Source organism: Macaca thibetana, chromosome 7 (assembly GCF_024542745.1).
Source record: "Macaca thibetana thibetana isolate TM-01 chromosome 7, ASM2454274v1, whole genome shotgun sequence".
Lineage (NCBI taxonomy): Eukaryota > Metazoa > Chordata > Mammalia > Primates > Cercopithecidae > Macaca > Macaca thibetana.
In genome coordinates, this window is record NC_065584.1 from 56,726,706 (window position 1) to 56,753,029 (window position 26,324).

At 40.5% G+C, this 26,324-nt stretch overlaps 2 protein-coding genes across 2 annotated transcripts in view; one reads left to right on the plus strand and one right to left on the minus strand.

Annotated features, from left to right (window-relative positions):
• Positions 1 to 9,901, plus strand: part of PYGL (glycogen phosphorylase L) — a 42,017-nt gene extending 32,116 nt beyond the window's left edge. Inside the window, exons 12-20 of the mRNA XM_050796873.1 lie at positions 474 to 588; positions 2,021 to 2,122; positions 2,855 to 3,002; positions 3,122 to 3,180; positions 3,286 to 3,427; positions 5,023 to 5,230; positions 6,165 to 6,299; positions 6,788 to 6,854; positions 9,566 to 9,901. Of these exons, the coding sequence (XP_050652830.1) occupies positions 474 to 588; positions 2,021 to 2,122; positions 2,855 to 3,002; positions 3,122 to 3,180; positions 3,286 to 3,427; positions 5,023 to 5,230; positions 6,165 to 6,299; positions 6,788 to 6,854; positions 9,566 to 9,730 (1,141 nt within the window). The 3' untranslated portion in view covers positions 9,731 to 9,901. The remainder of the gene's footprint in view (positions 1 to 473; positions 589 to 2,020; positions 2,123 to 2,854; positions 3,003 to 3,121; positions 3,181 to 3,285; positions 3,428 to 5,022; positions 5,231 to 6,164; positions 6,300 to 6,787; positions 6,855 to 9,565) is intronic.
• Positions 9,902 to 10,150: 249 nt separating this feature from the next.
• Positions 10,151 to 26,324, minus strand: part of ABHD12B (abhydrolase domain containing 12B) — a 30,501-nt gene continuing 14,327 nt past the window's right edge. The window contains exons 6-13 of the mRNA XM_050796959.1: positions 25,020 to 25,065; positions 24,784 to 24,913; positions 24,002 to 24,039; positions 21,626 to 21,705; positions 13,269 to 13,351; positions 11,660 to 11,738; positions 10,932 to 11,050; positions 10,151 to 10,781 (exon numbers count right to left, since the gene is read on the minus strand). Coding sequence (XP_050652916.1) covers positions 10,754 to 10,781; positions 10,932 to 11,050; positions 11,660 to 11,738; positions 13,269 to 13,351; positions 21,626 to 21,705; positions 24,002 to 24,039; positions 24,784 to 24,913; positions 25,020 to 25,065 — 603 coding nt within the window. The 3' untranslated portion in view covers positions 10,151 to 10,753. The remainder of the gene's footprint in view (positions 10,782 to 10,931; positions 11,051 to 11,659; positions 11,739 to 13,268; positions 13,352 to 21,625; positions 21,706 to 24,001; positions 24,040 to 24,783; positions 24,914 to 25,019; positions 25,066 to 26,324) is intronic.

Below are 26,324 nucleotides of genomic sequence, written 5' to 3' on the forward strand. Positions count from 1 at the left end.
TGCAGGGTTGCACTTAGGGATGAGGAAAGGCCTTGTTCAAATGTTTAAAAGTATTTTCTTCTATACAAAAAAAAAAAAAAAAAAAAACTCTTCTCTAAAAAAAAAGAAAAGGAAAGAAAAAAATGCTTTCCTCTCAGAGTCATCTTAATTCTAGACATAGGAGCCAAAACAAATAAACAAACAAAAACAAAAAAATACCAAAAAACTATTCTACTGAAAGTGTGGTATATATGTCAGTGTAAAGAAGTCAGATGGAAGTGACTAGATTTGGAATTTTTCTGGTAATTCTTTTGAGTTGCAAATGAATTTCTATTTAAATGACAGCCATAGCTACTGTCAGCCTGTCCCTCCACCTTTATTTAACCTTTCTAAGCCTGCACTTGGCTTCTTGAATATAATTCCAAACTTTATCCAGTGTGCAGGACCCTTTGCCGTTTCAGCCAAATTCAGTGATGTGTCTACTCTGTCTCCAGATTCAAGGACTTTAGTGAACTAGAACCTGACAAGTTTCAGAATAAAACCAATGGGATCACTCCGAGGCGCTGGCTCCTACTCTGCAACCCAGGACTTGCAGAGCTCATAGCAGAGGTAACTGGGAAGTGCTGAGGGGAAAGGAGGCCTGACTCAAATGCAAGAGGCATGTGACTATACTTGTAACTTGTAAATCCAGTCTGCAGCAGGGCCGGCTTCTTCAGCATGTGGCTTGTGCAGTCATACAGGGCTCCATGCTGGGTTTAATTATCTGCTGTAGTCATCTTGAAATTATTATTATTACCCAGGCTGGAGTGCAGTGGCGCCATCTCGGCTCACTGCAATCTCCGCCTCCTGGGTTCACACCATTCTCCTGCCTCAGCCTCCCAAGTAGCTGGGACTACAGGCGTCCACCACCACGCCTGGCTAATTTTTTGTATTTTTAGTAGAGACGAAGTTTCACCGCCCAGCCAAAGTTATTATTTATTTATTTATTATTATTATTAATATTATTATTGAGACAGAGTTTCACTCTGTCGCCCAGGCTGGAGTACAGTGGTGCAATCTCTGCTCATGGCAACCTCCACCTCCCGAGTTCAAGCGATTCTCCTGCCTCAGCCTCCCAGGTAGCTGGGATTACAGGCACACATCACCATGCCCAGCTAATTTTTGTATTTTTAGTAGAGACGGGGTTTTACCATGTTGGCCAGACTGGTCTCGAACTCCCGACCTCAGGTGATCCACTCTCCCTTGACCTCCCAAAGTGCTGGGAATACAGGCATGAGCCATCACACCCAGCCGTCATCTTGAAATTCTTAATTTTGGAACAAAAGGTACTGCAAATTATGTAGCTAGTTGCAGCTAACAGTATTCATAGGACACCCCCAAAGAAGATGGTTTTCTCTAGTAAAAGAGGATAATAAAGCTCATATAAATAACTAACAGAACCTGGGTTCCTGGTCACTCTTTTAAGTAGACTTCCTGTTTTTAACACTTTAATACCAGTGAAGCTGGCCGGATGTGATGGCTCATGCATGTAATCCCAGTGCTTTGGGAGGCCTAGGCAGGAGACTCACTTGAGACCAGGAGTTTGAAACTAGCCTGGGCAACATGAGACCCCCCTCCCACCACCACCCATCTCTACAAAAATAAAAAAATTAGCCAGTTGTGGTGGCATGCACCTGTAATCCTAGCTACTCGGAAGCTGAGGCAAGAGGATTGCTTGAGCCCAGGAGGTCAAGGCTACAGTGAGCTATTATCATGACATTGCACTCCAGTCTGGGTGACACGGTGAGATCCTGTCTCCAAAAAAATGAAATAAAAATAAAAATAATTTTTACAAACCACTGAAACTACATTTAAGATACTATCAAAAGTGTTCTTCCCACATAGACTTTAGAGCCTCTTCTCTGAGTCAAACTATCCCATGTTCTGTGTGATGCGTGAACCACACTGTGGTAGGTGACGGAGAGAAATACTGACAGAAACTGCCCATGTGGACTTGATTACCATCCCCAAATTGAAGTCACCTTTTCCTTTGAATTGAAAGAAAATTGGAGAAGACTATGTGAAAGACCTGAGCCAGCTGACGAAGCTCCACAGCTTCCTGGGTGATGATATCTTCCTCCGGGAACTCGCCAAAGTGAAGCAGGTGAGCCTTCCAGGTGTGGGTCCCCTCCCAGGTGCTCACTTGGAGAGTTTATCCTGTAGTTTTTGTTTGTTGATTTTTTGAGACAGAGTCTCACTCTGTCGCCCAGGCTGGAGTGCAGTGGTACGACCTCGGCTCACTGCAACCTCCGCCTCCCGGGTTCAAGCCATTCTCCTGCCCCAGCCTCCTGAGCAGGTGGGATGACAGGCGCCCACCACCACGCCTGGCTAATTTTTGTATTTTTAGTAGAGACGGGGTTTCACTATGTTGGCTAGGCTGGTCTCGAACTCCTGACCTCAAATGATCCGCCCACCTCGGCCTCTTAAAGTGCTGAGATTACAGCCATGAGCCACCATGTCCGGCCTATCCTGTAGTTTTTAAAAACAGACTACCCAGCCAGATGCAGTGGCTCATCCCTGTAACCCTAGCACTTGGGAGGCCAAGGAGGGTAAATCACCTGAGGTCAGGTGTTCAAGACCACTCTGGCCAACATGGTGAAACCCCATCTCTACTAAATGTACAAAAATTAGCCAGGCAGTAGGGGCGTATACCTGTAATCCCTGACAGGATAGTCGCTTGAATGTGAGAGGTAGAGGCTGCGGTGATCTGAGATCATGCCACTGTACTCCAGCCTGGGCATAAGAGTGAGACTCCATCTCAAAAAAAAAGAAACACCGGACGACCCAATGCTTCTAAACCAAAAGAGCTCTCTGGCACCATGCACTGTCTCAACAGGAGAATAAGCTGAAGTTTTCTCAGTTCCTGGAGAAGGAGTACAAAGTGAAGATCAACCCATCCTCCATGTTTGACGTCCAGGTGAAGAGGATACATGAGTACAAGCGACAGCTCTTGAACTGTCTGCACGTGATCACGATGTACAACCGTGAGTCAGTCCTGTAGCCAACAAGCCCTCTTGCAGGTGGAAGCAGCAGCCTCAGCGTAGGTCTCACTGCCCTGACCATCAGCTGTCTTCCATTCCATCCACTTCTCCATCTTTTTCAGGCATTAAGAAAGACCCTAAGAAGTTATTCGTGCCAAGGACAGTTATCATTGGTGGTAAAGTAAGTTGATTCTATTCAGTGGGGACTTGAGGGCTCTAATCTCTTGCCATTCTTCTACTTCATCATGGCTGCCTTCTGTCAACGCGTTTGACCTTCTTCCCCAAGGCTGCCCCAGGATATCACATGGCCAAAATGATCATAAAGCTGATCACTTCAGTGGCAGATGTGGTGAACAATGACCCCATGGTTGGAAGCAAGTTGAAAGTCATCTTCTTAGAGAACTACAGAGTATCTCTTGCTGAAAAAGGTACTACCCTCATTGCAAAACATGCAGGGACCAGGGCAAACTCTAGAGATTACATGGTATCAAAGATGGGGCAGCCAACCTCCAGGAACTAGTAACTTAGGATAAAAGGTGTCACTCTTGTGCAGAATAAGGGCCTAAGGTAAGAGGTTTTAAAGTGACCCAAGTCACAATGAAATTGATGTCCTGGAGTCAATATCACAGGATTATACTTGCAAGTACATTTTCTTCCAAGCCAGCGAGAGCTAGGTGCTGGGGGAGGCAGCCCTGAGGTTTTCACGTCATTCAGAACCCACTCTATAAAATAGGGGAAAGGTCTTCAGTTCCCAGCCCCAGTTTTGCAAGAGAACACCAATTCCCCAGTCCTCAGATATTCCTTTGGTCACCCTGTGAGAAGAAGGGCTGTCACTTGCTCTTGTAGCAATAATGAGGGCAGACGTCAGGCTGCCAAAGCACAAGGCTTAGATGTGCCTCACATGGGCACTCCAGCATCAAGCATGATGCTCCCACATGGGGACAGCCAGATGGGCAAGAAGCCAGTGTCCCTTTCTCTTCCACTGGGACCTTTGGTTATTTGGGTCACAAGCTCACAGAGCACCATCCACATGCAAATGCCCAACTGTGTATTCACCCACTTCCCAAACTGAAAAGGTAGAAAGGGAGCTTTTTCTTTTCGTGGTGTTTTTAGGTCCTCTGATGTTACTGTTTAAGAACTGTCTGCGTGAAAAGAAAAGAGCCAGGTTCCTAGGGATGCAAAAGAAGATACATCTAATCCACAAATAAGCTCTCAGAGTAAAGCAGAAAAGTGGTCCTGACCTTTGTAGTCAAAGGAAGTGCTTCAGGCAGCTCAAATCAGTCTGAAAGGTCAGAGGCTTGATGTCTAGCCCCAGGCATACCTCAATTATGTGTGGCTTATTTCCCCCGCAGTGAAAGTGGAAGGAAGGAAGTGAGAAGTAGAAGGAATGCAGACCATCCAATCTCCTCAAGTTGCCAAAGAGGAGTCCTGGAGAGACACTCTGAATCAAGAAAGAGACGTTCAGTCTGGGCAACATAGGGAGACCCCATACCTACAAAAAATTTTAAAAATTAGCTGGACATGGTGGCGCTTGCCTGTAGTTGCAACTACTCGGGAGGCTAGGGCAGGAAGATTGCTTGAGCCTAGGAGGTCAAGGCTGCAGTGAGCTATAATCACACCACTGCACTCCAGCCTGGGTGACAGAGTGAGACCCTGTACCAAAAAAAAAAGAAAGAAAAAAAGAAAAATTTCGATGTATTTTATAAAGTAGAAGAAATAAAACCATAACAAAAATTGGAAGGAATAAAAGAAGAGGAATGTAGTATCAATGTTTGTAGCAGTCAGTAGATACTCTTCAAAGTTTATAGCTTGAGAAAGAAATATCAACATATAAAATGGACAAAAGTGGTTGCCCGAGTCAAAGGGAAAGAGTGTGATCTGCCTTCTAGACCATTTGAATGTTTATCTTGATGTGCATGTATTACTTTAATTATCAAAACAGCCCAACTTAATAAATGCTTCAATACAATATAAGCGGATCTAGAGAGACAAAATTACTAATATTAACTTGCCTTTCTTGCAGTCATTCCAGCCACAGATCTGTCAGAGCAGATTTCCACTGCAGGCACCGAAGCCTCGGGGACAGGCAACATGAAGTTCATGCTAAATGGGGCCCTAACCATCGGGACCATGGATGGGGCCAACGTGGAAATGGCAGAGGAAGCCGGGGAAGAGAACCTGTTCATCTTTGGCATGAGGGTAGATGATGTGGCTGCTTTGGACAAGAAAGGGTGAGAGAATAGCTTCTCTTTGCTGGTCACCTCCCCCGGCCCAAGAAGGTATGTGACCTCAGAGGGCTTCCTGCCCACACAGGTATCCCATTGAGGTTGGATCACATACGAGGTGGCAGCAGAACATCTCCCACGATGAGGCAGGAGAGCCTCCTGGCCACAGATTCATATTATTAAACCCAGCAAGTAAAAGGACAGACACACGGAGGAGTTGCTATTTGTTATTGGCCATTGCAGAGCTGGCCTCAAAGAGCTATTCTTTCCTCCATATGTATGATTTTCACTTTGCTCAAAAGATGAACTAGTTTCTAGTTGGAAGGGTGACCTATAATTTAAATCACGATCTAGTGCTCCTTTAAGATATCAAAGAAATGGACTAAAATGTGATAGAGAATGGATATGGGTGTACGGAAGTACTTGGAAACATTTATTTTCATTTAATATCTGGATGGGTTTATTAACCTGAGTTCAAGCACAAAATAAAGAGTACTGCCCAAAGAATCAACATTTGGAGGATGTTGAATATAATTCCTGACCCTTGGAAGTCAGTTTCACTCAGTAGCAATAACTTTTGAGAATCTGTGGATCCGAAAAGCAACTGATCCACTTAATACAATGTTCATTTAGAGCCATAAAGTCTGCTTTGAAATGGACCTCGCTGTATTCTACCACATTAGACTCTTGCTCTTTGACTAGAGTTTTCATTATCTATTGTTCTTAGTGTCTTTGGTTATAAGGAATCAAATTTACAAAGAGAAAAACTTACAGATCTAGTTAAAAGTTATATATACTCATGGTGAAATCTATAATGACTTATTTGAATGCTAGTATTTCTGAATGCATTTTTTCACAGTGAATGCAGTGTCTAGTGTGTTGTTAATCATACACAATAACAGAGCCTTTTTCTTATCACCCACCCACCCCTACCCCACAGGTATGAGGCAAAAGAATATTATGAGGCACTTCCAGAGCTGAAGCTGGTCATCGATCAAATTGACAATGGCTTTTTTTCTCCCAAGCAGCCTGACCTCTTCAAAGATATCATCAACATGCTATTTTATCATGACAGGTGAGTTCCCATAAGAAGATGGTGCTATTTGGATCATGAAAGGGGGACAAGAAAATCTTAAGCCAACCAACTCTAAAACCAACAAGAAAATCTTAAACCAATCTTAAACCAACTTAAACCCACTCATGTAGATTAGCATAGATTAGCATGATCTGCTCAGGTAATCTAGGCTTGGGAAAAAAGTTAGATATTCCCCACCAACGATGCCAGTAAGGTTTAAGAATAACACACACAAATCCGGTTCTGTTTTTCTCCTTCCACTGATATTCCCAACTTGCAAATGCATCCAAGTGATGACATTCTCACATGTGAGAAGAACCATAAGAAGGTTGAGGGCTGGTTAAAATTCTTACAAACAGAAATATGAATTTGGTAAACCAGCCATGGCTGATATCAAGCAAAAGATGATTTTACATGGAATCTTAGCGAATATCTGTTAATGAAGCTTTTGACTGTTTTTTTTTTCCCTTCCAATCACAATATAAAAGGTTTAAAGTCTTTGCAGACTATGAAGCCTATGTCAAGTGTCAAGATAAAGTGAGTCAGCTGTACATGGTGAGTAAATTGCCAAGATTTATAAAGAAAACCAGTGTACTATGATTCATTAAAATGTGTGTTTTTAAATTAAATCTAAATAGCAGGTCCCCATTAAGCAATCAAACAACAACAACAATAAAATAAAATATAATAAAACAACAACAACAACAACAAACCTTGACTTTTCCCAAGTTCAGGCCAAGGTTAAGATTTGACATTTCAGCAGCAGTTGTTGTAATTTTTTTTTTTTTTTTTTTTTTTTTTTTTTTTGAGACAGATCTCGCTCTGTCACCCAGACGGGAGTGCAGTGGCGTGATCTTGACTCACTGCAACCTTCACCTCTCAGCCTCCCAAGTAGCTGGGATTACAGGCACATGCCACCACACTCAGCTAATTTTTGTATTTTTAGTGGAGATGGGGTTTCACCTTGTTGGCTGGGCTGGTCTAGAACTCCTGACCTCAGGTGATTCACCCATCTCTGCCTCCCAAAGTGCTGGGATTACAGGCGTGAGCCACCATGCCCAGCCAGTTGTAAATTTTTTAATATCCAAGTTTTTTAAAAGTCACAAATAATTCAATATTTATTGAGCACCCACTCTGTAGCAGGCATGTCCTGGAAGCTAAGGAAATAAGTCCTCAGAGGGGCATTAGGCGTCTTTTTTATGCCAGGCACTGTGCTGGCACTGAGAACATAGCATGAGCAAAGTCGAGGTCTCTCCCTCCCTCCCCTCACTCAAGGAGCCTGTTTGAACATCGAGGTTCTTAACCAGAGGTACACATCAGAATCACCAAGGTAGCTTCATCATAGTACAGATGCCAGCCCCCGCACTGAGAGATTCTTTCCCAGTAGTGGGTGGGGTCACCATCCATATTTGAAAAACCTGCCATGATGATTCTAAGGCTAAACCATGGTTTATTAAGGTAAGCACTGACCCCTATTCTTTGAAAGTTGTAAAATAAGTACCTCTTCTAGATTTCTCGTGGAGGGGGCTGCATCAACAAAATATAAATGAGTAGAAAGAGAAAGGGGTTCATATTTGAATTTTTAAAAAAAGAAAGGAGAAAAATAAGGAAGACAATACTATACTGAGGAAAGTAAAAAGGGATGGGTACAGCCATGTGAATAAGCCTCCATGCAAAGTTATATGCTTTATCAAACACCTCTCTAGCTATGTTTTGTAAATATGTAAAAAGGTTGATCATCTCTGATAGGAGAGACTTTTAGTGAATTTCAGATACCCCAGAGGAATGGATACAGGAGGGCGCTAGCTCTGTGCCAAGACTCCAGGGTGGGTTTCACTAACATTTCTTTCTATTCCTTTCCCAAGGCAGATAACAGGGTAGTTCCTACAGTCATCCTAAATGTCCCATTGGGGTTTTTAAAAGGATCATTCAAGGCCTGTGTTGCTTTATGGCCCTTATCTTTTAATAGAATAATGGCCAGTCCCCCAATGGCATATAGACCAGAATAAGTTCAAGTTAATGGCTACAAAAAAGCAGGGTAGTGCTAGAGCTAAACTCAGGGGTTCACTACCTGCCTCCTGTACATTGGAGAGAAAAGCCACATACAGGCCCCAACAATGCAAAGACACAGGGAAGAGAATGGCCACCTCAAAATAGAGCAATAAAACAGTGGAGGAAAGAAAAATGTGAACAAGGGCAAGGACAAATGTGAATGTCTCCTCTGTTAAAATTATGGCCCAAATCCAAAGGATGCTCATCTAGAAGCCCAGCATTTGATTCAGTCTTTCTTGTTCATTAGTGCAAATTGCAGCTTTTTACTCTTAACAATTATTGTATTGTTGAGACTTAGTAAACATGACCCGTATGGCTGGGAAGTCTATTCATTATCCATTTAAATAGTTAAAGAAAATGAAGAGAGAAAGCTTTTATCCTCCTCTTATTATAGGAAGTTTCCAAACTCTGAATAAACAAATCTCAGATGCTGTTTTGCTGTACCTTAAGGAATGATGGTAGTTTTAGTATTTCTCATAAGCATCTATAATGCATTGATAACAATTTTGAATAATGTTCTGTTCACTTCCAATACACTTTTAGAGTTCTTTACAAAATTAAGAGGCTATAAAATAAATTCCTCCTTATAATATTCTTTTATATAAAATTTATGAGATGTTGATATATTTTTATAAGGATAAAGCCTCAATTGACCCTGTTTTGAAGCCCCAGTGGAGTGTTTGGGACTCATTGTAAGCCTACTAGGGTGCATACCTTCCGAAAGAACAAGAAAAGCTAAGTAGGTCAATAAAGCCTCTCATTGAATTGTTTGCCTGCATTGTAGCTAACATTTTAGAGTAGTGTTTTTCAAACTCTGTGAGCCACAGGGTAAGTCTCTTCACATGGCATTTAGCAAACAATGAATTCCTTCCCTATAGTTTAAAGGGAAGTATCTTCATTCATAAGAAAGCATGGGGAATAAGGCTTACATGCCAAAACATTGTAACCATAGCAGGAATTGCCAACTAGGCAATGTACATCCACGGTTTCTCTTAGAGTGAAAAATACTTTTTTTTCACTCCTAAGAGAAAAATACTCTAAATATGAGAAAAGTGCATTCTATTCTACCTCTCAACAAGAATATTTATAATTTACTATAATTTATTCCTGTCATTTTTCCTCATGAAATGTGTTTAGATGTGCTTGGCTGATGTTTGTTATAAAGCTCGCTTGGCACTGGGACTCTGAGCTATACATGCATATGTTGTTTACAGAATCCAAAGGCCTGGAACACGATGGTACTCAAAAATATAGCTGCCTCTGGGAAATTCTCCAGTGATCGAACAATTAAAGAATATGCCCAGAACATCTGGAACGTGGAACCTTCAGATCTAAAGATTTCACTATCCAATGAATCTAACAAAGTCAATGGAAATTGAATTCTAAAATGTCTCTAGAAAACATAGCTTCTTACTGAACTTGAACATTTTTACAACATTCACTGGTTTTTGTTTTGTTAGCTAATAATCTATAATAGTTGAGTATCTCTGGGAATGGGGAGGGAAATTATATGTAATAGAGTTTAAAAATAAAGTATCAATTTCCAAGGGATACATGAGTGCCAAAACTTATTTTATAGCAAATCTAGTGATGCTTTGCTACTGCTAGGATTTACCCCAAAACTAGCCATAAAATTATAAAACTCCTTAGAACTTTCAAATACCATTTAAATGAACTAAACTAAAATACAAAAAACGTAACTACATAGAAGCAACTTTCTTACACTGCTATCTGAGTCCAAACCAAACACCAATGTCTTAGTCCCTGTGGGCTGCTACAACAAAATGGCATAAACTGGGTAGCTTATAAACAATAGAAATTTATTTCTCACAGTTCTGGGGGCTGGAAAATCCAAGAGCAAGGCACTGGCCAATTCAGTGTCTGATGAGGGCTACTTTATGGTTCACAGATGAAGCCTTCTCACTGTATCTTCAAACGGTAGGAGGAGTGAAGAGCTCTTTTGGTCATAATTTATAAGGGCACTAATCTCATTCATGAGAGCTCAGCCCCACCTCCTATTAACCATCACATTGGTGATTAGGTTTTAACATAATTTAGGGGACAAGCCCAGACATTCGGACCATTGCAACTACCTTATTCACAAATATCCATAGGATGTTTGATAACTACATATTTTTAGATAGGATCTAGATTTTACCAAATTTTGGTTCTCCACAGTGAGATTTCAGCATGTTTTACAAAGTAGATTATGATAAACTAAACAAGAACATTCCATACTGCCTAACATTCGTGATTTCTGTTGTTAAAATGGCAAGTGATTTGTAGAGAAGTCAATGGCTTCAGCTCATCCGACCAGCCCAGTACAATTTTACTTAAAACAATACGCATCACAGGTGGTGTTTGGACGAAGTCTTCATTGAAGATTTCCACTCCTCCCAGACTCATGACCACTGCTTGCTCAGGAAATCTCTGTAGAAAAAGGACCCAGATCAGCTCACACACTTTCCCTACCTAAATAAGCAAAATATTATACATTTTCGTGTTGTGGCCTAAGTAAGCCAGAGCAGCCCTAATTGCCTTGAAGGGCAACATACTCACATTTAGCAAAGCAACTCTTACCTCACGGTTATTAACAGTGTGGGGCTTTTACAAAGCAGGTTGTGTTGGAAGCCAGGAGGAAAGATAACCATCTTGACCCTCTCTTTGTTCCTGTATGCATTGTGTGCAATTTCATAGAGCTGCCAGGAACAGAAAGACAGAGACTCAAAAGCTTGCCATTCAAAGCTGTAGATTTTCTAGTCCAATTTTCCTAAAAGTGTACAGAAACAGCCAACTTGGGGAGTTTGTTCCATTAAGTCAGAGACGCAAGAACTCTCCGTATCCCCAGTTGGCTGTCTCTACAGCTAAAGATCTGAATGCTGCTCAGCTAATATAGACTACTGATAAAACCTCATCCTTCCCTGCTTGAACCCCACTGCAAAATGACAAGCAATTCCTATGGACCCACTCTAGTAGAAGTTTGTTTAAAAGGAAAAAGTCTGCATCTTCCATTTTAGAGCCATTGCAATAGACAACACGGAGGTTCCCATAGCAGCCTGGGATACCCTACACCTGCAGCTCCACACAACTCAGATGAGGAGCCAGGCTCTGCCACAAACACTCCTTCGAGCTAAGGAGCCAAGGACACTGATGCCCATTGTATAAACCTATGGAGGCTATTTAGTGGGGTAGAGAATCTCCCGTAATGTCAGAGACCCTCCTTTCAGCTCTAATCAAAATTTGGCTGAATGAAAAAAATGACGAAATAAGTATAGTATATTTCAGTCAGCATTGAGCTCTTAGTTTACCTTTTTCGCATATTCCAAAGGCACTGTCCTGTCATCCTCTCCATGTAAGATGAGAAGAGGAGAAGAAAGGAATTTAACACTAGGGACAAGTAGAAGAAAAGCATTCAGTTAAAGAATTATACATCGAGATTTTGCCTCTTCTAAGTTAAAGCTTTAGCAAAACACAAGGTCTGTCTAAATTACAAGAAATATCTTTCCTTCCTTCCAAAGAATAACAATATCATACATTTAAAATTTCACATAGTAGCTTTTTTTCTCCATGTAAGTTTCCCTCTCTCTCATTTACTCATGCAATTTAATTGGCTGTTTAATTAATTTACTTCTGCATGATTTTTAGAAATACTAAAAAAAAAAACACTGAAAGATTGATTTTGTACAGTGTAAGAAGAACCTTATATTCTTCTTTACTCCACCTTATTTTGTAACATCTGAAATATTTTATTAAAAGACTAAAAAAGAAAACGAAACTCAAAACCTCAATAAAACAAAAATTATGACAGATTCAGAGACCTCTTTGTAGCAACTTGTTTACTTTTCTCCATAAATGTAGAGAATGGACACGCAGTTAACAGGTCTGATTAGCTTCCTGGTCAACCCCCTAGTTTGCTAATTCAAAAGGGCTATGGCATGAAGAATGTCTTGTCTCCCGCTCCAGCTACTTTCTCAAACAATGCTTCCCTGTCCCCCCAAAATCCTGATACCCATCCATCTCTGCCACAGTGACTCACTGACACCCCTGAGAATGTTGGATTTTCTCAAGTGTGTTGACATAGAAAAAAGTATTGACAACAACTGTCTATTTGGAACCTTTCTTAAATTCTCTAACTGTGACAGGCTAACTTGATAAATTCTAGTCATTGGATTTGCTGTCACGTTAGTAAGGTAGATGGTAGATGAGTTTTCGTTATATGGGGAAAAGGGCCTAGAAGTCAGAGATGCCTCAAGAAATGTTAGGCTAGATCCTAGAGGACCTTTAAAAGGTTTTGTTTTGTTTTGTTTCATTTTGTTTTGTTTTGGGGGGGAGTTGTATGTTGGTTTGTTTACAGGATGTCACTCTGTCACACAGGCTGGAGTACAGTGGCACAATCACAGCTGACTGCAACCTCAACCTCCCAGGTTCAAGTGATCCTTCTGCTTCAGCCCCACATGTAGTTGGGATGACAGGCATGTGCCCCCACACCTGGCTAATTTTTAACTTTTTGGTAGAGATGGTGTCTCCCTATGTTGCCCAGGCTGGTTTCAAACTTCTGGGCTCAAGCTATCCTCTCACCTCAGCCTCCCAGAGTGCTGGAATTATAGGCATACGCTAATACTCTCAGCCCTTTAAAAGGGCTTGATAGGCCATAGATATACAACTTCCTGTATGAATTTAGAGATAGTACTGAATTGGTGAAATCATTGAACTAGACATGAGGAAAATAGCAAATACTAAAAATTCATAGATACTTTACCCAAATCTTAGTGCCCATCTAAGAAGCACAGAACAATATTCTAAGAATAAGAATGATATTCAGGATGTCTCATGTCACCATCCAGTAAGTCACATGATAGCTTCCCCTAGAATCCTTTAGATACAGTAATAATGCACATCTTTTCATCATTAACTTACTTTTCATCGTTAGGAAAGACTATTTTGTCTTTTCTCATGGCATCCATAAATGTACGTAAAAATCCTGGAACATTCCGGTAAATCTATTTTTAAAAAAGAAAAAAAAATTAATATTTGCCCCATAGCTATGCCATTTGTTATATAGTCTTTCGCTATGAACCAGAGTAACACAGAGAGTAGTGACTCTCTAAATATGATAAACTTAACAAAAAACTTCTATGATTCAAAAAGTAATGCACGTCGGGAATTTGGAAAAAAAGAAAGGAACGTAGAAGAAACACATAATCCTGCCATCATAGATCATCATCGTCAACATTTTGTTTTCACTTCCTACAAATGGCATCACTAACTCTTACTTTTCTATATAGAAGCAGTGGTATGCAAAACCTAAAAATTGCTTCTACTGTGAACGTAACTGGTTTAGTTGGTGGACAGAATATTCTGATTAGTCAAAAATTCTGATGAAAATACACAATACATGGCAAATTGATTTGAGAGAATTTGAACACTATAAACTTTTAAATATGATTTAATTTGCCAATGCCTCAAAAGACATTCTAGGTTTTAACAATGACTGCAGGATTCCAGATACAACAACGCTTATTCTAGACATACTAAATTTGTTGTTTAATAGCAAAATCCAAGAAATAGAATACTAGCTAAAACCACTTTTACAAATGTTTTGACTCACATAGTCAACATGTAAGTTAGTTTATATGCCCCAGAAACATCCATTTCATCTGGAAAGAAGGAGTAAAGGATAGAAACCCTGAGCAATATTGCACCTTTCTCACAAACTTTGAATCCTACCTCCAAAACTGTATCCCAAACCCATTCATTTCTCCCCATCCCCACTATCACTTAGCCTAAGCCACCCTTCATCTCTTGCTTATACTAAGCTGCAATCACCCTACCACAATCCAGTTCCCACAGGAAAGCTAGAATGACTATTTTAACGTGCAAATCAGATCATAGTCCTCTTTTGCTTAACACCCTCCAAAGGCAATTGGATTAAACCTGAACATATCACCTTGGCCTCCAAAGCCTTGCAGAATCCGGCAGCTGCCTGCCTCCCTCTCCAGCCTCATCTCCTATCACTAAGGCCCTTCCTGTCTACCTCCTGGCTTCTGCTTCTGGAACATGTCAGGCCTGATCCCAGCTCAAGGCCCTTGTCTTTACTTTTACCCCAGCCTGAGATCTCTAGATTTTCCTATCAGCTGGCTTCATCTCAGGCAGGTCTCAGCTCAGATGCTATTTCTTTAGAGCTGTTTTCCATAACCAGCTATCAAACCTTGCCCCCACCACCCAGTCATTCTCCATCACATTATTTTGGTGCTGTCACAGCACTTCTCACTATTGGGTTTTTAAAAATGTATTTATCTTCTATCTATTTCTCCACCAACAATATGAACTTCATAGGCAAATGGACCACAACTCTCTTATTCCCTGTGGTATCCTCAGAAACTAGAAAAGTTCCTGGTACATAATAGATACTTGATAAATATTTGCTAAAGACAAAATGAGTCTATTATGCAAATATCCCTGGTGTACACTTTGTTATTATCTGTCATTTTCATGTTAGAATGATTGAACTTCAGGTATTATTTATTTTATTTATTTGTTTCTTTATTTTGAGACAGGGTCTCACTCTGCTGCCTAGACTGGAGTGGGTGCAGTGGCACAATCATGGCTCACTGCAGCCCTTGAACTCCTAGGTTCAAGCAATCCTCCCACCTCAGCCTCCATAGTAGCTGGGACTACAGGGATGTGCCACCACAGCTGACTAATTTTTTGTAGAGAAGGGGTTTTGCCATGTTGCCTAGACTAATCTTGAACTCCTGGGCTCAAAACCATCTTCTGGTCTTGACCATCCAAAGTGCTGGGATTACAGACATGAGCCACCATGCCTGGCCCAGATTTTAAATCTTTTTTTTTTTTTTTTTTTTTTTTTAAGATAGAGTCTCACTCTGTCACCAAGGCTGGAGTGCAGTGGCACAATCTTGGCTCCCTGCAACCTCTGCCTCCTGGGTTCAAGCAATTCTCCTGCCTCAGCCACCCAAGTAGCTGGGACTACGGGCATGCACCACCACGCCCAGGTAATTTTTATATTTTTAGTAGAGACGGTGTTTCTCCATATTGGCTAGGCTGGTCTCAAACTCCTGACCTCAAATGATCTGCCTGCCTCGGCCTCCCAAAGTGCTGGGATTACATTTGCAATAAATTTGCAAAGGGGAAAAATAAGCAAAGTATTATACATTTTCATGTTGTGCCTGAGAGAGGAGGGGTAGACTGGGTAGTAAATGGGACATGGCCAAGGGAAGGAAATACACACAGAATAGGGAGGTTGACCCCAATAAATACAAACTTCTGCTTCACAATTTTTTAAAAAGAAAAAGAAATTAAAACTTGCCCCATGGCTATAATGTCATTTGTTAATAGTCTCCTACTATGAACTGTAATAATTGAATAGAGACTTTCTAAATAGAATAAACTTATAATTTTTCTGATTTTAGGAAGTAATTCATGTCATTTTAGGGACTGTGGTAAGGAAATGGGTATAAAATAGGTGAGCCAGTACCACTAAACACAAATTTCTGCTTCATAGTTTTGACTTAGGCCTGCTATTCCCCAGAAATCTCCTTGGTGTTTTGTATAGTTTTGTTTTGTTCTTTTGAGACGGAGTTTCGCTCTTGTTGCCCAGGCCAGAGTGCAATGGCACGATCTCGGCTTACCACAACCTTTACCTCCTGGGTTCAAGCGATTCTCCTGCCTCAGTCTCCCAAGTAGCTGGGATTACAGGCACCTGCCACCATGCCCAGCTAATTTTTGTATTTTTAGTACACACACGGTCTCGCCATGTTGGCCAGGCTGGTCTTGAACTCCTGACCTCAGGTGATCCATCCGCCTCGGCCTCCCAAAGTGCTGGGATTATAGGCATGAGCCACCGCGCCCGGCTGGAATCTCCTTGGTTCTGTGGGATTTGTCTGGCCTGAACTTTTTGGCCTGGTCTCACAGCAACTGAACTGCATTCAGGTGTGCTCTGGACTTCCTGACACTGCCTTTCCTTCTCTTTCTTCTCCCTCCTCTTCCATGCCAAGGGCAAGATTTCTTGTTTTGTTTTCTCTTTTGTCTTCTGGTACTCTCACCCCCTGAACTAAGAATCCCCTGAGGATAATTCAATAAGAGAAGTCCTTCAGCAATTCATCTTAAATTCTGAAAGAGTAGGAAGAAAGCAAACCCAGGTCAATCTACTCTCATTATTCCTCATTCCCTCTCACCCTGGAGTGCCCTTTCAGACTCACAGGTTATACCTTCCCCTCCAGCCTAGATCATGGCAATGGGCTCTCCTAATTGGTCTTCCTACCTTCCTCTCTCTTCTGTAATACCACCAGATAAACATCCTTAAATTACCAGTTATATTAAATCTTCTGTTACAAAGCTTTGGGCATGTCACACTATCTACTGAAAACAACAACTCCCAGCTAACCTGCAAGCCCATCCACATCTGGTCACAGTCTTTCATTCCAAACCCTGCTCACTTCCAGTCTAACTGCTTGTAATTAGAAGATGTAGGTTTGAGTCTCATTTCTTCTTCTTATAAGACGTGACAATTAGGCAAGCCTCTAAGTCTCCATTTGTCTCATCTCTAAGTGGAAGCAGTGATGACAAACTCACAGAGTTGCCGTGAGGATTTAAAAGAATAACGAGTATGAAAGGCTTGTGTGGAAGCCCTCTATTAACTCTCAGGCCGTTTATGACATAGAACTGCCCCATTCCTGCCAGGGGTCTGCGTTCACATGCACCTGTTCCTTGCGCTGTTTCCTAACTGCTTTCCCTCACCTTCAAGAAAGCAGCTTAGGTCCATACGCTGTGAAGTCTTCACTGGCCACACCTGTGAGCAAAGCCTCTCTCTTCTGTAATTCTCCCTATCTTGAATTCTCCCTGTCTTTTCCTGCCATACATAACACCTTAGCCTAATTTGTAACAGGAAGGGGACAGAAAGGAACAAGTATTTGTCTAGTGCTTACTAGCAGCTGGGAACTTCACATACATTATCTTCCTTAATTCAATCTTCACAACGACCCTGTGCAGTAGGCGTCATCAACCCCTTAGTAAAAAAATGGGAAAACTTAGAGAGCGAGAAACAACTTACCAAGGTTATAAAGGGTATGTGGCCAAGGACAGATTTGAACCCAAGTCTGAGTGGCTCCACAACCCATGCTCTTTTCCACAACATCATGCTGCCTTTCGATTCTGAGTAACAAAACTGATTCCAAAGAGACCCATAGAAATCCCTGCTGTTACTTTATACCTCCTATTTGTGTCCTGTCTACCCAACTAAACAGAAAGCCTCTTGAGGTTGAGAACACATGCCTTTTACTACATCTGTATGTCTCACTCCATTTACACCTTCTTATTCACTAATGATCAGTTACGGCATTCTACTGAGCATTAAAAAAAAAAAAAAAAGCTGACATCCACTGAGGGCTCACTCTCTGCCAGGCACAACTGTAGATGTGTTTCATATATTAATTCACTTAATTATCACAGCAATCTTGAATAGACTATAATTACCCCATTTTACAGATGAGGTAGTCAAAGCATTAAAAGTAAGTTTACACAGCTATTAAACAACAATCCTGGAAATCAGATGGCTCTGACACTAGAGCCATCAATCTTTAAGACTGAAATACACAGGACTGTTATACTTCTAGACCTTAGAGTACCTATTAAACTTCTAGACCTTAGAGTACCTATTAAACTAAAGTTTATGACATTTTAAATTAAATCTCAAATTTGAAAGAATGGGGAAATTTACCTCTTCTAGTAATAGAAGAATTGTTACAGACTAAACCTTTCACCAAAGACAACTAGAAAAATTGGACAAAATATTTCTTTAAAACTCTTCTTGAAGGTGTCAGAGAGCTACCAAGGCAGTGAGACCTGGAAACATTTAGATCCTAGAGAGAAGGGGTGATCAGAGAGGTGAGCCTGATACCATATTTCTCTTTGAGACAGAGCTGCCAAGTCAAAGGAAAGCAAGAAACTAGAGGCAAAAGAACACAGAACAGATGACACAAAAAAGAACATAATAAGAAAGTATATTTGAACCTCAATATATAATGGTTACATAAAATATAAATAGACTAAATACTACAATTAATAAAGTTTATTATGTCAGAAATCAAAAGCCTACTATATGGCACTTACAAGAGATATATATTAAATGCAAGAATTTAGAAAAGTTGAGATCAAGTAATAGAAAAACATATATCATGCAAACACTAATCAAAACAAAGATATACAAATATATCTCGACAAAGTTGACTTTAAGTCAAGAAGCAATATCGATCACAAAAAGAGTGAACATTTTATGATGAAAATGAGAATCCACCTGGAAGATATGAAAACTAAATCATAGGCTGGGCATGGTGGCTATTGCCTGTAATCCCAGCACTTTGGGAAGCTGAGGCAGGTGTATCACCTGAGTCAAGAGTTTAAGACTAGCCTGACCAACATGGTGAAATCCTGTCTCTACTAAAAATACAAAAAATTAACCACGTGTGGTGGCACATGCCTGTAATCTCAGCTACTTGGGAGGCTGGGGCAGGAGAGTAGCTTGAACTCAGGAGGCAGAGGTTGTTGTGAGCTGAGATCACATCCCTGCACTCCAGTCTGGGCGACAAGAGTGAAACTCCATTTCAAAAAAAAAAACTAAACTAAATCATAATATTATTAGGCATATTTACCTAACAACATAACCTCAAAAAAACTAAAACAAAATTGACAGTACTAAAATAGGAATAAACAATTCCACAATCAAGATGAGGTATTTTAATAATCCTCTTTGAGTAACTGAAAAAACAAGCAGTCCAAAAAATCAGTAACAATAGACAAAATTTGAACACGATTAATAATCCCGATTTAATTGACATACATAGAACACTGCATGAAAAACAGCAGAACACATTCTTTTCAAGCATATGGAAAATTTGCCAAAATTGACCGTACATTAGTACATAAAGCGAGTCTCAACAAATTTCAAAAGACTAAAATCATTCACAGAATATTCTTGGATCTTGAGATAATTAAGGTAAAAATCACTAAAAAAATAATCAAATGCCCAAATGCATAGAAGTTATAAATCATACTTCTAAATAATCCATATAGTCAAGGAGGAAATCACAATAATATTATAAAGTATTTGGAACTTAATGATAATTAGAACACACTTCAAAATTTGGATGCAGCTGAAGTGTGGTTTAGGTGAAGTATGCCTTAGTGCATAAATTAGAAAAAAATAGTAAAAATAAATTATTAGATGGTATTAAGTACTATCTGAAGAAATTTTTAAATAGTAACAAATTAAATCCAAAGAACATATGAGAAAGGGAATAATACAGGTAAAACCAGAAATTAAAAATATAGAAACCACATAACACAGAAGATGAACAAAGTCAAAGTTGGTTCTTTGAAAAGACTGACAAAATTAATAAACTTCTGCTGTGAGTGTTGCCTGCTTCTCCTTATTCTTAGATAACAGAAGCCATCACTCCTAAAAGGTTACGCCATCCTCCCGCCCCTCCTCCACTGCCTACCCTAGGGGATGGCAGAAACAGCAGGCCCTTTACCTCAAAGCTTAGCACCCCGCCTGAATCAGGCCAAAGCTAGACTTTGCTTGAGGTCACGTCCTTGTTCTGCTCTTCCCCTTTCCAGTGCTACTACCCTCATTCCCTTTGGGATTCTTTTCCTGAAGAACATTTCCTCAATAAATCAAACACACCAAATCTCTGTCTCAGGCTTTGCTTCTAGGAGAATATGACCTAAAACTGAAACTAAACAAAACCTAGATGAGAAATAAATGTAAAATTAAATAAATAAATAATAAATAAAACACAATACTCATGAATTTGAAGACTCAATATTAGAAGGATACCAAGTCCACCAAATTGATCTCAAGTCCCCCAAATAGATCCAATGCAATCCCAAAGTCCCAGCAAGTTTTCTGTAGAACATAAGTGTATTTCAAAATGTATACAGAAATGGAAAGGGTTAAGAATAGCCAAGACAATCTTGAATAAGAAGACCAAGCTGAGGAACTTATACAACCAGATATCAAAACATATTATAAGACTTTCTCTCTCTCTCTCTCCCCCTCTCTCATTTGCTAACATTTATATGGATGTACAACTATAAACAATTGAGCATTAGATATAGAATAAGATTATAAAGTTAGGGTAGTCTACAAAACAGATTTTTTTTTTCTTTGAAACAAAGTCTCGCTCTGTCACCAGGCTGGAGTGTAGTGGTGTGATCTCAGCTCACTGCAGCCTCCACCTCCCAGGTTCAAGCGACTCTCCTGCCTCAGCCTCCTGAGTAGCTGGGACTACAGGTGTGTGCCACCATGCCCAGCTAATTTTTGTATTTTTAGCAGAGACAGGGTTTCACCATGTTGTCCAGGATGGTCTCAATCTCTTGACCTCATGATCTGCCCGCCTCGGCCTCCCAAAGTGCTGGGATTACAGGCGTGAGCCACCTCACCCAGCCAACAATAGATATTTTTAAACTGCATCTTGTGTCTTGTGGCCCAATTCTTTGTACTTTTTTTTTTTTTTTTTTTAAGATGGAGTCTCACTCTGTGGCCAGGCTGGAGTGCAATGGCATCATCTGGGCTCACTGCAACCTCCGCCTCCCAGGTTCAAGTGATTCTCCTGCCTCAGCCTCTCGAGCAGCTGGGACTACAGGCATGCACCACCGTGCCCAGCTAATTCTTGTATTTTTAGTAGAGATAGGGTTTCACCATGTTGGCCAGGATGGTCTCGATCTCTTGACCTTGTGATCTGCCCGCCTCAGCCTCCCAAATTGCTGGGATTACAGGCGGGAGCCACCATGCCCAGCCTTTGTACTTATTTTCTTAGAAAGTTTGTTCTCTTTTTCTGGGATACTGTGTAAAAGTATTTGGCAGCTTCCTTAAATTCTCTAGAAAGTTTCTTACGATAAAGTTATGAAAGATATATAAGTGACATTCATAGGGCTCAAAAATGATGCATGAAATGTTTGCTTTCACTTTTAAGAAGAAAATAAAAATAAAGAATAAACTTAAGGCAAGTCTATCTACTATAAAATTATAAAAGAGATATCGTTAGAAGAAAATAAAAGAAATATCAAACCCGAAAGCCATGGGTTCCCTTCTGTGGTAACTGGTTAATAAACTGTCTCAGATTAGAATGACTTAAAAACATATAAAACTACTTAAGAAAAGGAAGACTGTTAATAAACATAGACATGTAGAAATAGCCTACACTGTATCAAAATAGCCTGCTTTGATCCCTTGTAAAGATGAACCAGAGTCTCACCTTTAACAAAGGATAATTGATACTTGCAACCCACATGTTGGTAAATGGAGCTTCCAAGACAATAGCATCAACTGGGCATCCTTGAAAATTAAAGAAAGAAAGAAAGAAAGGAATCAGTACCTCCCCTATTCAAATACCATCTTTCCTAGATAAGGGGTCTTCAAGATCTTGTACATGAGCTACGTGCACCAAAATTATTTGTGAAGGTTATTAATAATGCAAATTCCTGGACCCCACCTCATATTTATGAGTCAGATTCTCCAGGATGAGGGCTGAGAATGTGCATTTTAACACGCTTCCACCCTCCCCTCCCCAACAGGTTTCTGTGCACATGATGATAATTGAAAACCACTACCTTCTTCTATGAACACAACCAGGTCATCGTGGCTTGGATAACTAATGAAAGAAAGGCCGGGCACAGTGGCTAACGCTTGTAATTCCAGCACTTTGGGAGGCCGAGGCGAGCAGATCACGAGGTCAAGAGATTGAGACCATCCTGGACAACATGATGAAACCCCATCTCTACTAAAAATACAAAAATTAGTTGGACGTGGTGGCGCACACCTGTAGTCCCAGCTACTCAGGAGGCTGAGGCAGGAGAGTTGCTTGAACCCGGGAGGCGGAGGTTGCAGTGAGCCGAGATTGCGTCACTGCATTCTAGCCTGGCAACAGAGCAAGACTCCGTCAAAGGAAGGAAGGAAGGAAGGAAGGAAGGAAGGAAGGAAGGAAGGAAGGAAGGAAGGAAGGAAGGAAGGAAGGAAGGAGGGAGGGAGGGAGGGAGGGAGGGAGGGAGGGAGGGAGGGAGGGAGGGGGAGGGAGGGAGGGAGGGAGGGAGGGAAAGAAAGAAAAGAAAGAAAGAGAAAAGAAAGAAAGAAAGAAAAGTACTACAGGAAGACAGTGTTCTGCAGTCCATTGCTAAGAATGTGCCAGAGGTTGACTGGGTTGTTTTGGTCAACACTGCCTCTGAGAACAATTAGAAAAGGTATGGTTGGTTAAGGTATGTATACATATATGTTTGAATGGATGTTAGAGTTACTGATCAGTGAGAAACTACAGAACCAATACTAAAAGAGAGAAGTCCAGAGAGTTTCAGCTGCCTTTTCCCTCAACTCAGTTGAAAGTAATAATTGTGGCTGAGAGGATCAGAAACAAGACAAAACTTTCAGCATTCTCACAAAATCCAAACGACAGAAATTAGAGTTCAGGATCTGACAAGAAGGAGGACCTAAGTACATTTCTCAAGTTTTTGGTTATGATCTCAAAGAACTACACTCTAGGAGTAATGTGAACTAGAAATAGACCTGCCATCATAAAGACTGAAGACCAGCTTCAGATCAGCTCAATCTCTAATTAGATTGAGGTGATCTGTCCCTACCATAACTGCCTTTCAGGGGAAGAGTAAATTATATCTGGAAGAAGATAATATCACTTCAAGCCTCAAATCATTTCTATGATTTTCCATAAACCATGTGTAGCACTTAATCAAAAATAGCCATACAAAGATGAGGAAAACACACACACACAAAAGCAGATAATTGTAATGTAAATATGTAAACTGTATGGCATTAGGGTAATGAATATTTGCATTTATATAGCATCTCTATATATGGAGTAAATTCTAATTTTAATTTTTTAAAAATGACTTGACTCTGTTCACAGAGATTCTAATTCTTCAAATCAGCTATGGTCGAAGATTCTGATACAAACAGTTAGATCACTTTGAGAAACCCTGACATAAATATTACTAAGAAGGACTGCAGAAAGCCAGTTCTGTGTATCATTTAATGATACAGTATTTTTTATCCTGTAATTTAAATTAATATCATATCACCAGGAGGACTCTTTTTTTTTTTTTTTTTTTTGAGACAGATTCTTGCTAAAATGCAGTGGCAATCTCGGCTCACTGCAACTTCTGCCTCCTGGGTTCAAGCAATTCTCCTGCCTCAACCTCCCGAGTAGCTGGGATAACAGGCACCCACCACTGTGCCCAGCAAATTTTTGTATTTTTAGTAGAGACAGGGTTTCACCATCTTGGCCAGGCTGGGCTCGATCTCCTGACCTCGTGATCCGTCCGCCTCAGTCTCCCAAAGTTCTGGGATTACAGGCGTGAGCCACCACACTGGCCAAGGAGGACTCTTTCAAAGGTGATTTTAACTTGTTCCTTCATATTTATTTTTAACTGCAGAACCTGAAAACACAGCTATTATTTTATATTAAATGGAGATAAAAAAGAAAGTCCATTGCACTGCCAGAAACCATCTAAAGTTGGGATGCTTTTGGTGTCTGTATGTTCAAAGTGTACACAATAGTCTCTTGACTGTTTTTACTTTCCCATCTTCAGATAGGAAATTATACCACTTAAGCATTTTATATTACCTTTTTCTTCTAACACTTTTGCAGCATTTGTTGCAACTCTGTAAAGCAATGAGAATTAGGACATTATGTTAAGCAATAACTTAACAGTACAAATGCAACTTCTGGTATGAACATCTGATAAAAGCTCTGGGCTCTCTGGTTAGAAAAATGCATATAGATACAAAATTTGCACACTATGTCAAAGGTTTCCACAGGCCCTATATTAAAGGTCATTTTCTTTCTTTCTTTTTTTTGGCGGGGGAGACAGTCTCACTCTGTCACCCCGGCTGGAGTGAAGTGGTATAATCTCAGCTCACTGCAACCTCCACCTCCCTGGGCTCAAGTGATTCTCCTGCCTCAGCTTCCTGAGTAGCTGGGATTACAGGCATGTACCATCAAGCCCAGCTAATTCTTGGTACTTTTAGTAGAGACGGGGTTTGGCCATGTTGGCCAGGCTGGTCTTGAACTCCTGGCCTCAAGTGATCGGCCCACCTCAGCCTCCCAAAGTGCTAGAATTACAGGTGTGAGCCACCCCGTCTGGCCAAGGATCCTTTTCTTTAAAACCCTCAGAAAGACTTGGACTTCAATGTAATAGATAACCATACAGCTGAAGGGACCTTCTGTTGTTTTACAAACAGCATGGTGAGGTGGCAAGATCTTCAGCCACTTCTAGAGTGTGAAAGTGATCAGCAAAGAGTCCCTGTCTTCTGGCTCAGTGCTCCTTCCACTACTGGCTGCTGCCTTTGATAGGACACTAAAGCCTCCAGGACCTGCCTCAGGACACATTTGCAGATCTCACTTACCCTGTACCCAGAGAGTGGCCCCAGAGACACACGGGAGTGATGCCACTTCTTGCCTTGGTCCACTCATAGACACGAATGGCATCCGTAGTCAGTCCCTCCTCTGTGGGCTTACCCGTAGAGTCCCCAAATCCTGGCAGCAAGAAAAGGCAAACACAGTATCACTGCCTTCAAAATGAGGGGTCATCAGAGGCCCCCCACTTATTGAAAAATCTTTGTACACTGTTCTTAACACATACCTCTGTAGTCAACAGACAAGACATGAAAGCCACCATCACTCAGCACCTAGGTAACAAAGGAGCTGTTATCACTTTAATTAGAAGATGTAAACAGAAAAGGTTTCTCCTCCCTATATCCATCCATATCACATCACAAGGAGGGCTCTTTCAAAGGTAATTTTAACTTGTTCATTAGTATTTATTTTTTAACTGCAGAACCTAGAGAAACAGCTAGTATTTTATATTAGATGAAGATTAAAAAGAAAGTTTGTTGCACTGTCAGAAACTCTCTAAAGTTAGGATGCTCTAGGTATCTGTACATTCAAAGCATATACACTAGTTTAACAGGTGGGGAAAGATGTATTTTTGAAGTCTGGTGTTTAACTTCCAACTTGAGAAGCCAAGGCTCAGTGGGAGAGATGGAGAGCAGGAAGGCTGAGCAGGGTCAGACACGCAGGGTCTCACGCTGGCTCTGCCGCTTACCTGCTGTGTGACCTTGGCCAAGTTATTTAACATTTACATATGTAAATATTGTTCTGAAAACTGAGAAACAATAATAGTCGCCTTTAGGTCTACGAATGTCTTTTTTTTAAAATTCCTTGAGAATAAGAACTCTACACAGAGTTGTAGTAGAGGCAATCAAAAAGTGGAAGCTATTTATATTAAATATGAAAAAAGAGTTAATTTCAATAAAAAAATAAAGAGATCACTCTAATATATGAGACCACTGCCAAGCTTTTAGTAGGTAAAGAAGGAGATACTATGAAAACATAATTTGTCATGAAATGAAATACAATGATTGTTGGGTATGGTGGTGCAGGCCTGTAATCCCAGATACCAGGGAGGCTGAGGCAGGAGAATCACTTGAACCTAGGAGGCTAAGGTTGCAGTGAGCAACCAAGATCGCACCACTGCATGCCAGCCTGGGCGACAGAGACTCCGTCTCAAAAAACAATAAATAAATAAATAAATAAATAAATAAGAAGAAATACAATGATAGATAAAGAAAAGAGAGATAAAAAAGGACAAAATTTTACTGTGCCGACACTTTTGAAACTTTATTTAATCTTCACAACTGTACTGTAAAGTAGACATTATCCCCATTTTACAGATAAACTGCGTCTTGTGGAGTTTAAGTAACTTATTTAAGATCGTCCAATTCGCTAGAATTAAAACCAAGATTCACTCCTGGGTCTTCCTCTGTCCAAATACTGTGCTTCTCCTACTGCATCTTAGATCCGGTAGCAAAACCTCATTAGGAACTTGTAAACACAAATTGAATTAATAATGAGGAGCTAAATGTAGCTTTTACATATCTGTTACATT